Here is a 17,374-nt window from a genome sequence, read left to right on the forward strand (position 1 = left end):
TGAATTGTTGAATATTGAAGTAGGCTGTGGGCCTTATGAAATGCTCTGGGCACCCCTGCCTAATGAGGTGCAAAACAGTTGATTCTTTTAAACAGGTTAAAACCTTGCACACCTCAGGCCCTTCGTGTTTTCAGCCAGGAGAGGGAGTCCTCCTAGGGGAGCAGTTTGTGCAGAACCCCCAGCCCTGGCAGAAGCAGTAAGGACTGGAAGCAGCATTAGAGCATGTGCATCACACAGACTCAGGTAAGAGTCTGGGACGTGCTTTGTGTATGCAGCGCAGGCTGGGCCATACCTTCTGACAGGGGCAGGGGGAGGCTTACATGCATGTAAACCTGGCTTACATGGGTTCAGCTTGCACCTCTAGTACCTTGTGCATGGACTGCAAGCTAAACCAGCTTCAAACCGACATAAGTAAGTACTCACAGAGCTGCGCTGGTTTAATTAAAACACGCTCACATCATGCCTTTAATTAAAGTGGTGCAGCTGCTTTGCATAGAAAATTCCTGAGTGACATTCATTGAAAAAGAAGCCTCCTTCCCAGCTAACAAGACCTGGGTTTAGTGTCTCTAGTGGAAAAAAAAAAAAGTGGCATTCCCAAAACAATAGCCAAGGCCAATTCCTCACGGGCCCCAGCTAAGAGAGTGAAATGCGCTCTTGAGAGAGGTACACTCTGTTGGAAAGAACTTCTCTCCCTTTCATGCTTCTTACTCCTGCACTAGCTAGTCTGGGAGGGGGAACGCAGGAAAGTAAAACAATTCTTTAAACAGAAAATTGGAGTATTTTGGATGTCAATGAAGGACTGAGGGAACAGCTGATAACAAATAGCAGCAGTTAACAAGTAATCGTTTACATTTTGATGTACAACATCATTAATCCCAACATGTTACATATTTGGCTTGGGGACATGGATGAGATCTTGTCTACACTACAAAATGGAACGTGCTCTAACCATGTCAGGAGACATTAACCATTTCACTGCTGCTCTTTGCAGAATCCCCCATCCAGGCCCTGATTCTGCAGGGTACTAATGCATGTCTGACTTTAAGCATGTGAGTTGTCCCAGTGACTTCAATTAAACTCAGCGTGGCTGCCCATATGTTTCAAGCTAGGCACATGCTGAATCAAGGCCCTTAAGGGCTTATCCTGTGTGACACGTTCTCATAGACATTGGAGATGGAAAATCCCACTAGGACTAGGATCATCTAATCCATTCTCTCTCACACTTGGAGGCTAGATCATGCCTTATAGCCTATATCAGTGGTTCTCAAACTTTTGTACTAGTGACCCCTTTCACACAGCAAGCCTCTGAGTGTGATCCCCCCTTATACATTACAAAACACTTTTTATATATGTAACACTATTATCAATGCTGGCAGCAAAGTGGAGTTTGGGGTGGAGGCTGACAGCTCGCAACCAGGCCCACCCAGAGGATTCAGGGGGCCTGGGGCAAAGCAATTTCAGGAGTCCTTTCCATAAAAAAAAGTTGCAAAACTACAGAATATTATATTCTTGTGGGGGCCTGGGGCAAATTGCCCCACTTGCCCCCCCCCCAGGCAGCCCTGCTCGCGACCTCCCATGTAATAACCTTGTGACTCCCTGAGGGGTCATGAACCCCAGTCTGAGAACCCCTGGATATACTAAGCCTGCATCTACACTGGTAAAATGTGGACCTGGACCAACAGTGGGAGCCGTAGCATAGAAGGACCGAGGTGTTTTTACCCCCATATCTGACCCTGCTCTGAGAAAATCTTGCTCCATTTTGATAGCACCACAATATGAGTGGATGAAAATAAAATGCATTAGTAAAGTAATTGATAGAATGCCTCACAAACCCCTGCTCTCCACATTACTTCTAATTGTCTATTACTGTGCCACCGTGATGTGGACTGAAAACTGGCAAAAGAACTGTCAACAAAAGCTAATTCCATTTATAGTGTTAATTTGTTGAGTTTGCAGTTTGCCCATCCTACTCCCTCAAGGCGCATCAACAGCAACCTTCAAGAATGCATGGCAATATAGCGCTGCAAATGTGCGGCATTGGCTACAGTAGAACTGGGGAGGTGTCAGTTAGGATACCATGCATAGGTCTGGTTCTACTTAACATCTTCATTGATGATCCTGAAGAGGGAATAAACAGCATGCTAATGAACTTCCCAGATGAATACACATTGGGTGGGGTTGCAAAGACCCATGAGGAGAGAGAAATAAGACAAAAGGACCAAGAGAAGTTAACAGACATGGACAGAAAATAACACAGGGAGATTTTCCTTGGTAAAACACAAGCTAATACGTCTGGGAAAGTTATCCACACCAGACACGCAGGAGGCAGGAAGCTGGAAGCAGGGGAGGAAGACCAAGAGGTGAGCCAGGGGACCATTAGATATGAATTTGCCATGGAACGTGGCAGCTCAAAGGGCCTGTGAAATCCTGAGCTCCATATGCAGACATTGCAGGATGCAGACAAGGGGGGGTGGCTTTTCTAAACAACTCTGGTGCGACTGCACCTGGAATGCTGCACTTCGTTTTGGGCAAATGATCAAAAAGGCTACAGGCAAACTGGAGGGAGTTTAGAGAAAAACAACCCCAGGGCCTGGGAGGACCGATTGATTGATTGACTGATGAGGGAAGATGTAAGGAATTAAATATGTTCAGCTTGGCTAAGGCCTCGGTCCTACAAGCCTTTCCACATGTGCAGCCCCTGATATCCACACAGAGCCCCACTGGCCTACTGCAAGAGGTAACAGACCACACACCCATGGAGGTCCTGCAGGCGGAGGGATTGTTAGAGGTGGCACATAAGGGGGTATAATCAGGGCTAAAGGATGATAGTAACAAAAGGTGAATGTAGACTGACTCTGAGGTCTCTGGGGCAGGTGCTGCCTTTGTGTTGTTTGTACCACATCCAGTGCAATGGGACCATAACAATCATGAGATCTACTGGCCTGGAAGGGATGAATGAGTGTGTCCCAGGGGAAGTGGCAGAAGCCCTGTTTCAAACGAAACATTAGCAAATGCTTTGTAGGGACCAGTCTGGCACTGCAGGGATGGTGTGGGTCACCCAGTCAGGACTGATCCCGTCATGGCCCCGATCCTGCAAATCACAAGGCTGGGCAGACCCTGTGCCTGCCCAGGGGGCGGCCTGTGGACATCAGTGGTTCTGTGGGGACTGAGGGGCCCTGAGGGATTTGGAGCCCCCAGGATATTTAAATCCTTTCCCCAGTGCTGCAACTTCCATTGACTTCAAGAGAATCAGGATTCCCCCCTAGGGACACAACCTCCATTCAGCTGCTGCAGAGCGATGGGGGTTCCCCGGGCTGCTGAGCGAGCAGCAATGGGTCCTTCGTGGGGTGAACATGCCCCATAGCAGCACTCTGGGGGTGGCGTTGGGCGCTTTGCGCAGGCAGGGCTGATTTCCTTCCTGCTCAGCCAGCGGGGTCCCCCCACCCCGAGTGTATCGCTGTGGCCAAGGGGCGCAGGAGGGGAAGCTGCCTCGCCCCGGCGCGGGAGGAGTTAACGCCGCCCATGCCCTGGCTCCAGCCCGGCTCCCGGGATTCCGCCCCCCGCCGCCCCACGTGGTGCCGCCGGGATGTGTCACTTCGGCGGCCCACAAACGTGTCATCCGAAGAGGGCGAACAAAAGGCAGGAGCGCGTATAAAAGGGGCTGCGGGACATCCCCGGCCCCATGTCTGCGCCAGGCAGCGCCCGGCCCCGGCTCGCTCCGCTCCGGCTCCCGCCTGCCTGCAACCTGCGCTTGTCCCAGCAGCGACCGGGATGACTCGGGCGCCGCTTTCCGCTCTGCTCGCTGCCCTCCTCCTGCCCTGGCTGCTGGGGGGCCAGGCGCTGCCCGCAGCGCGGGGGCCCCGCCGGCACAAACCCCTGGTGAGTACAAGGGCGAGGGGCTCCCTGCGCCCCGAGATCTCCGCACTGACCACTCCGGCCCGGGCCAGCCTTGGCTCCACGCGGCTTCCCCTGTGCCCTGGGGCGCCAGCACAGCTCGCCCCTTGCTGCATTTCAAACGCCTCCTCTGCCCTCCCCTCTGGCTGTGCGGGGGGGCTGCACAGACAGCTGCCGGAGCCCCCACTCGGGTACCCCTCACCCCGCTTCCCAGGGCGACTGCACCCCTCGGCTTGTTTACATCCCGATGAGCTGCCCGCTGCGTGCCGGGGCTGGAGGAGGAATGTCACAGCCCCTCCGGCTGCATGGGTTTGCTTTGCTGCTATTGTGTGGCGCTCTGCGCCCCTTCAGATTCCCATATAAACACGAGAAGGGGTATTTTTTGTGCAGTCCCTTTCTTTAGGAATCAGCAGCTGCTGCCCACTGGGGCATTTTCTTGGCAGACCCCTCCCTGCTCCAAAAAAAGAAACTTTTGTTGTTGTTGTTCTGCTGGGAAAACAATCCCACCCTCTCTCTCTTTCTCCCCTCCCCCTTGCCTTGCCCACCCTCCCAGTGAAGCTCCACCAGTTGTTCCCCCAGCAGCAGATGCATGTTTGTTTTAGAGCTGGCAGTTTTCTGTAATGTCAGCTGCCTCCTGCTTTGTTGCAGGGCAGTGAAATCTGCATGCAGATTTTTTGCTTGTTGGGGTGTAGTTTTAAAATGTGCCCTCTTTTGTGGGGTGGGTGGGAGATGACTGTAATTACTGTTTAGAAGATGACAAGGGTTCTTTCCCCCTCTTCTCCTTAAAGGTACGCTGGCATTCATTGCCTGGTAAGAATGCATCCCACATGCTGTGATGGCAGTTCCAGATGAAAGCAAGAACTGTTAAGGGGATACAAAAACTAAATAGATGAATAAAACCTGCAAGCAGGGGGGGGAAGCAGCAGAGCTGTCCTTCACAGACGTGCCTGGCACCTTGGATGGGGCTGTTAGCTATTGGAGGTGCTGATACTGGCGTGAGGGAGAAGTTTTGGGGGTTGGAGTGGACAGAGTGCTGCCTGCATTGGGGCTGTGTGTGTGTGTAATTGGGTTATTATATGCACGTGTTTCTCTGGTGTATAAATTGGTGACAGAGCAATGCCTGGTAGCACCACTGGGGATTAGCGCAGGTCCTGTTGATGGTTTTATTATCAAGCTCTGTCATCTGAGAGGTTTATAACTTGGCTGTTAAATCTGTTTGGGGGCTGAAGCTTGGCTTAAACATTCTTGGTCTAGGAAGCGCTTTTATTATTCAAAACAAAATGTCATTGAACTCATCCCAGCTGTGCCTCCACGGACAGTAAGGCAGAGCACATGCTGAATGGAGATGCATTTCTTTGCACACCCCCAGCTGTGTTAGGGCTTCAACTACATTTAGCAACTGGTTGATCTGTAGCTCTGCCAATAAGCCAGAGTTAGTAATTTACAAATCTGAAGCCTTGCTCCTTCCTGCAGAGACATGAACTGGTATGGGGGGAGGGGGATAGGCCGTGAGCCACCCCATGGTGTCCTAATATAAAGAAACAAAGGAATTACCATTCTTGAATGGACCAGCAGTGCATCTGATCTGGGTCCTGAGGCCAACAGGGGTCCATGCTGGATTCTGTGTAGGATGGCAGTGCTAGCCCTAGATTTAAAGTGTCCTGTGTAAATTAAGGTCCCCATATAACTTTTGTGTCTCCCTGAGACTAGTGTCCCCCATACACTCTCTTATACCCATGACCCTCACTTGCTGCTGCCAAGGGAGTGCAAAGGTTGCTGAGGCATATGCAAACTGGCTAGCACGCCTGGAGCACAGCAGGGAGGAAAAGAGAGCTGGCACAGTGCCTGGGTAAGACAGAAATTCCATACCAAATCAGGCCAGCGGTCCATCTTGTTCTGTGTCCGATACCAGATGCTTCAGAGTATGGTATAACTCCCATAAGGGAATAAGTGCAGTCCACCTGGCTGTGAGAAAAGCTTCTCCTTAATCCCAGGCAGCCAGCTGTTGATTTATATTCTTCTGAATCATGACTGCTAACTACCCTGATATAGCAAGAGTAATGCTGGATGATATCCACGTTATTCCTAACCAATAGCTACACTTTTCTGGCATCCTAATAAGCATTTGGTTCAAGAGCTTCTTATGGCAGAGCGTTCCACCCACTGGCTGTCTTAATGGTGTGTCACGCAAAAATAAACTAACTTCCATGGTTTCTAAAGGGACACGGGCAATTTGGTCTTTTTAATCATCTGATTTTCTTTTTAAATCATTTTCTGGTGGAGCACCCCCTCAATACCCAATAGTGTGGTCCCTTTCCACAAGGATTTTCTGCTCTCTTGCCAGTCTTTATAAGGATCTCTCCAGCAAGCGAGAAACTAACTATGCAGTGCAAACAGTTGCACTAACTATACAGGGGGTACTCTCAAATATACCAAGAAGCTGAAACTGTAGACACTTCTTTCTGCCACTAACTTCTTTCGGTCATTGAAGGTGTTACTTGTAACTAGGTCTAGAATTTCAGAAAAATATGATTTCTTTAAGTTGGTGTCCATTTAATCTTGTTGCTATTTAATTTAATTGGATGCCGCCTGGTTATTAAATTAAGACAGGGTTGCCTGGGATTTCTGGATTGACCTCTTAATGAAGGGCAAAACCCCTTCACTGCACTCAGACAGACAGTGTACAAAAACATACCATGCCATGGTGGAGGAGGGGGTGATGGATTTCTTCCTGACCTCAGCAGGTCAGTTTTAGTCCTGAAGCATGAGGTTTGATAGCTTTTGATACACCAGCATTTACTGCTGGGGTGCTCAAGGGCTGAGGTTTGTTACAAGGTAAAACTAGGTGGGGGAAATTTAGAAGTCTTGGAGCTCTCAGAGCTCTGGTCAGGAGGGCTCAGCTTTTATGTTAGTGCCTGAGGAAGGCCAGAATTAGAGCAAAAGTCAAGCTATCTGCAGTGGTTCTTTTAAAATCCCCAGAACTAAAATCTCAAATTCTCAGGGCAGTGCACACCCAGACCAAATGAAACACCCAGAGATGGCCTGGCTCAGACCCCCTCTGAGAAACTAGCCTTGAGGAAAACTGGTGGCCTCATGCCTAGTTGGCTGGTGTAATCCAGCCATATGTTATTTCCTGGAACTTGCGCCTCTCGAGCCAGCAGTCCTACCTGGAATGCACTGTGCTTCCTTATAGCTGCATGACATGCAGATATCTGGGCCGGGAGCAGATAGGGGAGACTTTAGGAGGAGTAGCTTGGCCTGTGCAGGCTCCTCTCTCCCCGTGCAGAGAAAGTTTACAAAAGAGGTTGATCTATGCTGTTTGTTTTCACTCTTTAAATATTGAAATGAGCATCCAGGATAATTTAGACATGTTTATCCTTCACTTCAGCAGGGAATCAAGAGCACATATAAACATTTACTGCAGGGTTTGTGCATGCTTTGGCAGTGTCCACCTTCCCCCTCACAGAGACGCACACGCACACACCAGCAAACTGTAGTTCTTGAAGGCTTTGTTTTAGCACCTGGGCTCTTGTGAAGTGGACAGGAAGGGAGAGTGGGAGCGAAAGGAAATTAGTGTATCCAGGTGCTGTGACCCATGCTCTGAGTCACCTCTGCTGTCCTACTGGGAAGGATAAAAATAACAGCAAAGACCATCAGGCCTCATGCTTCTGGGCAGGAACATGTCAGCTGGGGTCAGAAGAGATTCCTCACCATCCCCCGGGGACCCTGTTCTCCCCATAAGAGAAGTGGCATAAGGAGAGTGGCTGGTTTTCTTTGACAATGCTGTCAGGGGTGGAGGATTCTCCAAAGAATGGTATCCAAATCTTATCGGCTTATTCAAGCCTCATTGGTCTATGAACTAGACCGGAAACTTCACAAAAACAAGTTTTCTCTTAGATTCAGGTTCTATCCCGTCCAGCCAGGACGGCGAGAATGGGGCTTTTGTGAGATCTGGGTATTTGGGCTGCGGATGTGGCTTAAACCAGGAAGCAGAAGGCACATGGAAATGAAAGTCACCTGAGCACTTGCAACTTTCAGAAAAGCATCACTTTGGGTTTGGCTCAACTTTAGAGGGAAGACTGAGGCCAAAGTTCTGTTCTAAGTGTATTCAAAGTGCGGCAGGCATCCCTAACTGCTCAGGCTACTGAGGAACAGATGGAGCAGGTGGTGTCTAGGGAGGACAAATGGTGGATTCCCTGGAGAACCCATCACAGGGCTTTGCTCTGTCGAGAATAAATGAGAATAATCAGGCTTGGACAGAGCTCGGCCATACGACATCCTTGCTGCGCTTCGTGGAGTTTCTATACGGAAAAGGCCACCATGCAAGAATAAAATAGAGACCTGTGTCTGTCAGGAAGATGCTCTGAAATCACTGCATATTTATGTAACTCTTGAGCCCTCACAGATGCAGCTCTTTTCATTCCATCCGCCCAGGAGTCTGAGAATCACCAGTGGGCCAGAGAGCTGAGGGTGTCTCTCAGCATATGCTCAGGGGTCCCTGGCCCAAGTGGGTCTGCTCCTGTAGATGGGGGAATCCCAGTCCCTGACCTGGCCAGGCACGTCCTCCCCATAAATAAGAGGTGCTGATCCCTGGCCCAACTGGTGCTTGCCCCTCATAGGTTGAGGGGGGGGTGTCAATCCCTGGTCCAGGCTGGCACATGCCCCTTATAAGTGAGGGAGGGGGTCCCTGCACATGTCGCCCAATAGGTCAATGAGTCCCAGTCCCTGGCATGTGCTGATAGCTGATGCTTCATTTTAGCTTTGACCTTACATATGCACAGAAAACAGCCCTATTGTGACTGGACTTCGTGAAGTCCCAGGGTGGGTTTCTTGGTTTTCAGGGGATTCCTATCTCATCAGACTAGGGGGTCGTGAGATCTTTGTCCAGCCAGGGCTCCTTGTACCTGGTGAGTACTCTTTTCTCTGGTTGTCTATGCTTTCGCTGTGTTGCCTGCTCAGAAATGGTGCCACTGGTGGACCAAAGCCTTGAACTATCACCTAACTAAAACGTCTGCTCATGAAAATAAGCCTGAAGAGTTTATTAATTCGCCCTCTCTCTTTGCATCAGCTTAGGCCCTCACTGGCTCTGTGGGCATAAACATTTGCAGTTCTCAGTGTTTCATGTTTCCTGTTGCTTAGGAAAAATAAACATTTTCTTTCTTCGTTGCCAACAACAACCACCACCAGATAAACGGGAAACAGAGAATGGTCGCAGGGAGATTGCACTTGAGGATTCCTAAGGCGCATGGCAGGAGAAGGGCCTTGGTTTGTGTGTACAAGGAGCTCTGTTCCTGTATGCTCCCCTGCCTTAGCCCATCTGACTTCACATTCGTGCCTCTTTCTCTTCATGCTGATCAGGATGCAGCCCAGCGTGCTAGAGGACATGGGCTGGTCCTGTGATGAGAGTGCTCTGTGTCTGTGCATATGTAAATAGTTAATAGACTCAGTGACAGAGGATGGCATTCAAGAATATGCACCGTTATGGGTTTTGTAAGATCAACCAAATATCTTGTGCTGCCTTTCTTTGTGCAACTGTTTATGTCAGCACCCAACAGGTCCCACTGGGCAGAGATACCAGGGTGCTGTGTACACGAAACAGGCAGGGGCTGGCCTACATCACAGAATAATGGTCCCTTCCAGTCATGAAATGGCTATGATTCTCTGGTAGCATTAGCTTCGGCAAACACGGACTCTGATACATGCCTAGTGTTTGAGATGCCCTGATTCAGTGTGGAACTGGCTCCCTCTGAGAAAGCAGAACTTTACTGCTAAACAGCAGCCCCAGCAGCACTTGGAATCCAAATCCGCTCTGGGTTAAAGGACGGGCTTGCTAAACACAGCAGGCGAAGGTGATCAGTGCTACCGAATAAGAGTGGTGGTCTTTTGAATCAAAGCAGGTGCTGCCACTCATCCGGGGAGCAAGAAGGGGTGCGCACACCCCAGGAATGAGGGGGAGGCGGCTGTCCTGGAGCAGAACTACAGAGACAAGAACCTAGCACAGATGGCAGCAATTTCTGAACCTACAGTGTGGCTTTATTTGCGTGTGTAAAGACACGGGGCTCTTTCCCCTCCCCTGAGGGTGGAACTGAGAGAGGAAGGAGGAGGGCGTGTGCAGAAGTACAGTGCCTTTGTGTGCAGACTATTTGATGGTCCTAAAGGATGATGTTTCGCCTGTGAAGGTTTGCCCCTCGAGTGGCCAGAGTATCCATGGGATCAGTCAAGGAAGCAGCAAACACTGTGACAGCATAGACGGCTTGGTGGGAGAGAAGGGGGCTGGTTGAGAATGAGACTGTGCCCACTCCCACAGGGAAAGGAGCGGCAGGAAAGACCTGGGCTGCTGTAATGGTTTACAGAGCAGTGTCACAGGAAGCTCTCTGAGGGTGGCTGTAATTCTGATTCCAGACTCTCGCAGTGCCTCTCCATTGTAGGAGAGCAGGTGGCCTGGCCCGCTGGGAAGGGATCAGTGAACTACAAAGCTCTTGTGGCTACTGAGCAGCATCTGTGCCACGATGAAGCCCATAAGATGAGGAGTGACCTGACAGAGGGAATTGCTTTGAACTGGTTATCCCAGAGGGCTGAGCTCTGCATGCTCCACATAGGTACTTCGATGAGCACCGTGACACAGAAGCACTAGAAAAGGGCAAATATATTACTGGCCTATAAACAGAAATAAGGACAATCCAGGGAAATATAGACCAACCAGCAGAGCTGTAACTGGTATTTTTGCACCTCAGGCAAGAATATAAAGTTATGCCCTCCCCCAGGGCTGGCTCTTTGGCGGCAATTCGGTTGCAGGTCCCTCAGTCCCTCTCGGAGGGAAGGGCCTGCCACTGAATTGCCGCCAAAGAATGAATGAAGCGGCGGCGGTAGAGCCAGTGATTTGGGGGGGGGGGTCTAACTCATGGTTTTTGACTGCTTGGGCTGGTAATGTTGCTTTCAAGATGGCCTTTGGTTCTAGTCCAGTTCCAATCCAGAGAGGGACTCAGAGGTTAAGAGAGGAGGGAGGTGCTGGATATCAGCAGTGGCCACTATGGATCAGCATGTGTCCTGAGAATGTTGGGAGTTCAGGTCTGGAGGACAGGATAGGGGGCACTAGGACCCTGCGGCAGCAGTTGCTGCAGGGATGTAGCATGGAGCTGCAGGGGAGAGACAGGGATTCTCTGCTCCCACCTGGAAGCAAGTCGGGGCCAGGGGACACTCGGGGGAGACAAGTGTTCAAGCTTACACGGAGCTCTTCAGGTCTGGGATATTTATGCCGAGTGTCACAGCTAAATACAAGATGGAACAGATTTTTTTTTAGTCCAAGTAGTTAACACATCTTTCAAGGGACCGTGGTGATGTGGCCTGCTAACACCCCTCCAGCCCTAGAGAAGAAAGGGGAGGGAGAAGCAGATGCGGGAGATTGTTAGTGGGTTATCGATTGTTGTAATAAGCCATAAATCCAGTGTCTCTAGTAAGTCCTTGATTTTTAGCGTCTAGCGAAGTTATGAATTCAAGCTCCCGGGTTTTTCTTTGGAAGTGCTGTGCAGGTTCCCTGCGAGGATGGGGACTGATGGGTTGGAGATAGAGTGATCGCTTAGTGAAAAATGTTCACCCATGGGTGAGGTGGTGGTTTGTTTTTCATCGTTTTCCTGTGTGAGTTCATTGGCGAGTGCAGTGATTGTCTGGTTTCACTTACATAGTGCTATTGGGACATTTAGTGCACTGGACAAGGTACACCACATATTGATAGGCTTGTGCAGGACCCCTGGATTGTGAAAGATGTGGTTGGGGGGTGGGTGTTGATCATTGTAGCAGTGGAGCTTTGTGGAGCTTGAATGCTTGTGTCTTTCACCAACAGAAGTTGATCCAATAAAAGAGATTACCTCACCCACCTAATATCCTGGGACCAACCACGGCTACAACCACACTGCCTAGGAAAGAGAACTGCAGAAAAAGGTGTGGGGGTTATAGTGGATCATAAACTAAATAGGAGTCAACAATGTAACACTGTTGCAAAAAAAGCAAACGTTATTCTGGGATGTATTAGCAGAAGTACTGTGAGCAAGACATGAGAAGTAATTCTTCCAATATGCTCCGCACGGATACGGCCTCATCTGGAGTATCGTGTCCAGTTCTGAGTGCTGGACTTAAGGAAAGATGTGGATAAATTGGAGAAAGTCCAGAGGAGAACAACAAAAATGATTAAAGGTCTAGAAAACATGACCTATGAGGGAAGATTGAAAACCAGTTGGGTTTGTTTGGTCTGGAGAAGAGAAGACTGACATGATAACATCTTCAAGTACCTAAAAGGTTATCAAGAGGAGGGAGATAAATTGTTCTCCTTAACCACTGAGGACAGGACGTGAAGCAATGGCCTTAAACTGCAGTCAGGGAGATTTAGGTTAGACATTAGGAAAAGCTTCCTAACTGTCAGGGTTGTCCATGCCAGGAGATGAAGTATGTCAGAAAGGCCAGTAGAGAGGTCGGGCAGCAGGAGAGCTCTCAGGTTCCTTGGAGGAGGGTAAGTCACTGGGTTTTCCACCTCGAAGGTGGGATCACAAATGTAAGTGATGGGAGAAACCAGCTGAGGCTGTTCCCCTGCAGGGCCGGCTGTAGCCCCCCGCCCCCAGTAGGAGTCATATCCAAAATTAGACTCATAGACTTTAAGGTCAGAAGGGACCATTATGATCATCTAGTCTGACCTCCTGCACAACACAGGCCACAGAATCTCACCCACCCACTCCTGTAACAAACCCCTAACCTATGTCTGAGTTATTGAAGTCCTCAGATTGTGGTTTGAAGACCTCAAGCTGCAGAGAATCCTCCAGAAAGTGACCTGCGCCCCATGCTGCTCTAAGCCAGGACAGCAGCATAGTTAGCCCCTCTCTGCTTGCTGGGAACAAGGATGTCAATGTGGTATCTGTGTTGTTGTGGCACCTGGGTACCTCTGTCATGGCCCAGGGTCCATTGTGCAAGGTGCTGTACATATGCAGAACAAAGCAATGAACCTGCCCCTAAGTAGAAGACAAGACACCAATGAGAGGGTGTTGGTCAGCAGGACGGGCAGCGGGCTTTGCACACCAGCAGCCTCATTGTTAATTTTTTTGTTGACAGAAAATATCCTGCTTTGCTGCTGCTCCTGGGTTTCTGTGGCTGGGCTGCCCTGTTTGCCACCTCCTTCCAGACACGGCATTTGACTGCTACATGCCAGCTCCGGGAGAATTGCCCTGCCCCTAACTGGAGAGGTTAAAGGTCCACTGTATCTCATGAACGTGGATGGGACGCTGACTGGGGAGCCTGGCTGTTTTCCATGTGGCCTCATGTGATGTCTGTCATGTTCTGCAATGGGCCAGTGTGCACGTGATGATGTCGGTGCAAAGCCTGAGAGAACAGAGCAGGCCGTCTGTTCCTTGCGGGGCTGTCTGCTCTCCCATGGGATCAGACCTTTCCCCCTCTCATTCCGGGTTGGAGTTTCACAGTTAACTGTCTGCTGGGAATCTGTTCATTTTTCAGAGGCCACCCTCCCAGTGTGCTGCTTAGCCCTGTGTGTGTTCATTGCAGCTGAGCCCTGTGTGTGTTCATTGCAGCCTGCCCCACAAGAACAATACCTATGGAAGGCAGAGACTTTGGCTCATTAGTGTCCTCGGGGCTTTCACCAGTGTGGGATATACAGCTGGATAGTCATCCAAACTCCATATTACAAATCCTTTGCCTCGTTCCCTTGGCTGGGAGACATCCATTCACAAACCCCAGGCAGTGAATATCTCCTTCTTAGCGGGCTCTTGTCTGTGCTCCGTGAGAGGGTTTGGAATGTCGTATAAAAGCCAATGAGAATTAGCTGCATAAATCCTCTCTCCTTGTCCTGAGCAGGACAGATTCATAGGGCCACCCTGATAGTGAGAAGCAGCCTACCCCATGGGTAGCTGGGGGACCATTGGTGGAGTAAGGCACTCCCCCAGGCATGAGTAAGGGTCTCACGATCCCTCCTGCTGCCAGCAGCCCCTGGGGAGGGAGGATCGTGACACTCACTGGCAGGCATTGCTTGAGAGTGATGCATGGTACTCCCTTCCCCAGACAGTGCTGATTTCCGTGGTCTCAGGCTCCAGGAGCAGCTTTTGCTTCTCAGCAGGGATGGCTTCTCTTTTTTTTTTCATTTTGGCCCACTGGAATTTTATCTCCCCTCCAGATCAGGGAGTGGGAGGGAAGCCACTGGCACCGCTAAGTAGTTAATGCTTTTCTTAGCGAAAGCCAAGCCGCCAAGAAAGGCTTTGGCAGCAGCATTCCAGCCCCAGTGCATGCTTCTAATGGAGCTGCAGGTCAGGAGGAGCGATCACAGTTTACAGAAGAGGAGCTGTGGTGACATCGAAGCCGACAGCCAGGTCTTCTACCCCATCCCCGCTCCAGGGCGCAAAGCGAGCCCAGTTGAGTCCATACTGCCTGGCACATGGTTTCAGTGCAGTAGCGGGTGGAATCCAACATTTACAAGCAGGGCATGCTTCCTGAGCCACCTCTCAGCTCGAAAGGCTCCAGGCCAGAGATGTGTCTGTGGTGACCAGAGAGATGAGTCCAGCCAAGTAGGTTCATATCTCTGGCTAGAAAAGTCTCCAGAGAATTCTGTGGCAAATGGCATCAGCCTCTCAGCCAGCCCCTGGGTGGCTTTGCGTGTCTGGCTGTGGCTAATGCCAGTGGTTTCCAGGGAATTTCCTATGGCTGTGCTAACACCTGGGCAGCTCCAGCGATGACAACAGTGATGGGACAGATTGGCTGCAGCAGTGAAGTGTCTCTGCACCATCTATTTTGGTGCAGAGGGAGTCACAGGATGGGTAGAAACCCGCCCAGCAGAAGGGCCCATATACTGTGTACAGAGCCAGCTCTGTGCTGCTCTTCTGGGCTCCCTCGTGCAGGGTGCTCTGAGGCCTGGCAGAGGTGCCCAGGGGACAGGTTGGGGTGGGGTCAGAGCTGGGAGGGCTGGGGCAAGCCCAGAGGTCCAGTGGCTCTGGATAGCTGCAGTGGCCTATTGCAACGGGCACAAGTTAGCCAAATCAGCCCCGGAATAGGGGAGAAACAAACTGCCTCACCTCTGTCTCTGGACCGGCACCAATGTGCATCTTCTGACCATTAATGTAGACAGGGCACAAGTATTTCTACCACCACCCAGCTCAGGGCAGGATCATCGCCTCCACCAGCATAGACAGCGGGTATAATAGGCCAGGGCAGGCTAAGCCTCCCTTGGCGCAGTTGCGGCTGCTGATTGTGCTACTCAGCTTCCTGGGTTCGTCAATGATCTCCCTGGACTCCAGGAAGCTGAATAACACACACCGCCCCCTCAGCCGCCCTGGATCCTGCATGGTGCATAATAATAAGCAAAAGCTTCCCTGCGAACTCCGCAATCAGCGGCCACAACTGTGGAGCTCAAGTTCTTTGGAAGAGCTCACAGAGTGGCTTGGGATCTCAGGAGGGGAGCCACGGTATGGCTGGGGGGCTCCAGCCAGCCCAGGGCTCCTTCAGCCATGGGGAGGGGGCAAGGGAGCTTGGGGGCGCCAGCTGGCCTGGGGGTCTTCCAGTCACAGAGCAGGGGTGTCAGGGCTTCTCAGGGAGGTCCTCATGAGGAAGGGTTGAGGTGGGGGTGCTAGCCTTCCTGAAGGGGGGCTCCATCCGCCACCCATGTCCACCAGCACTTGCATCAGTGGAGCTAACAAGATCCCCCCAGCAGGAGACCTACCAGCTCCTCCAGCAAAGCCAGGGCAAACCAGGGGGGATGATCCTAATACTTCTCAGGTTAATAAAAAAAAAACAAAAACAAGCAGGTGGGAAAAATTCCAGGCCTTCTCTGTATGTCAGAAGGGCACAAGCCCAGTTAGGTAAAACTCCTTTGTGGGGCCCTCTTTAGTCAAACCAGCCCAGGACTGCACATGCACGACTCTGCCAACTGTCCTGCTGTCACGAGGGGCCCTGAGGCCACAGGCCACTCCTCACCCACCACTAGGGCTCATCTCTCTTGTGCAGTTCACTGGCTTCCTTCAACTTGTCCTTTGCACCAGTCCTGCGGATGCTCCTTGCAGGGTCCCTTCTGGGTCTGCGGAATCCAGAGATCTCCATTTCTTGCTGTTCTTGCTGCGTAGCAGGTCCTGCCCTGGTGTCTGAGGTGAGCCCCCTTTAGCTGGTGCAGCCTGACAAAGAGAGAGCCCCGTCAGTCTGGGATTGCCCTGGACTCAGCCTCAGAGTCCTTAGCCTGCATCCCCGGTGAGCAGCACAGCGATACGCTGACAGCTCATCTTGTTACCAGCCTTGCTGTAAAAGTCCGGGTACCTCTTATTCCGGAAGGCTCTGCTCTTGTGAGCTACTGGCGTGAGAGGAATGCCCAGGAGACAGATCAGGACAGGTCGCACCTGCATCCCCGCCTCCTCTTTGTTCTAAACCATCTAAAAGCTCGACTTGTTCTTGGTGGTTGGGCCTACGTGCTGTTCATCCTCCCAGAGCTGATGGATGGGGCGATTGCTGTGGCCTGCAGAGCGCTTTGGGATGTAAGGTTGAGTAGCTCAGTGTGAGGACTGAGTCTGGTTTCTCAGGCAAGGACCGCAGGAGGTGATTGCTGCCGAGTTAGAGGAGCATCTGGCTGTCTGCGACAGGGGAGGATGGGCTGGTGGAATAATGCTAGCAATGAGTGGCGAGTTTACCATGTGCCTTCCTGTGACCTGCCAAGTTCCTGTGTCCATCCCTGCCGCCCGTCCGGAGGGCCCAGTGCTGTGATATAGACGTTAGCTGTGATAGCCGAATTAATGCCAAGGGCTTCACACTTCATTACAGCCCACATGAATGGAACTATTGTGCTGGAACAGAGAGATGGCAATTCGTGGGATTAAACTGCAGCTCCATCCGTAGAAACCAGCCAGCATCGCGCCATGCTGACCGTAAGGTCCCTGGCTGGGTGATGCAGGGGGCTGGCCTGTCCGCTGGCACCTGAGAGACGGGGGTGTGTGAGTCTGTCGACACAGAGAGATCCCATTTAAGTCACAGGAAACTAGAGAAGTAAAGGAAACAAATGAGCAGGGCAGAGCCTGGAGGCTCCAAGGACCCTGATTCTTTCAGGATAAAGGGAGCTTCTCTCACCTCAGCATCGTGCCCCATCTGTCTTGCTTCTAACGTGACCCAAGAGACATCTCCCATACCCGGTAATTGCCCCTGGAGGGAAGAATCCACGAGTCAGCCGCAGCGAAGGAGTTTGCTGGATGCTCCCGTGACGCCAGTGGGCTTTGTAACCTACTGGAAGTACATCAACTATATCTTCTTAGCCACGTCCTAGCCCAGCGGGGCTGCCAGGGACGGAGCAGGCCGTGCAGTGACTAAGACGGGTGGTGAAATAGGCTGAACGTAGGGCTGGGAGGCAGGAATCCACAGCTTTTACACTGACTTCCCCCTGCCACGTCACTTAAACCAACATTGTCAAATGTGGATGCCTAATATTAAGCAACTGAGTCCACATTTGGGCACCCAAATT

At 51.2% G+C, this 17,374-nt stretch overlaps 1 protein-coding gene across 2 annotated transcripts in view; it reads left to right on the top strand.

The window, feature by feature from the left end:
- Nucleotides 1-3,607: 3,607 nt before the first annotated feature.
- MMP11 (matrix metallopeptidase 11) overlaps nucleotides 3,608-17,374 on the top strand; it is a 32,938-nt gene continuing 19,171 nt past the window's right edge. For both annotated transcript variants that reach the window (XM_032779511.2, XM_032779512.2), the window contains exon 1: nucleotides 3,608-3,879. In XM_032779511.2, coding sequence (XP_032635402.1) covers nucleotides 3,772-3,879 — 108 coding nt within the window. In that variant the 5' untranslated portion in view covers nucleotides 3,608-3,771. The remainder of the gene's footprint in view (nucleotides 3,880-17,374) is intronic.

The sequence above is a fragment of the Chelonoidis abingdonii genome, chromosome 22 (genome assembly GCF_003597395.2).
Source record: "Chelonoidis abingdonii isolate Lonesome George chromosome 22, CheloAbing_2.0, whole genome shotgun sequence".
Classification (NCBI taxonomy): domain Eukaryota; kingdom Metazoa; phylum Chordata; order Testudines; family Testudinidae; genus Chelonoidis; species Chelonoidis abingdonii.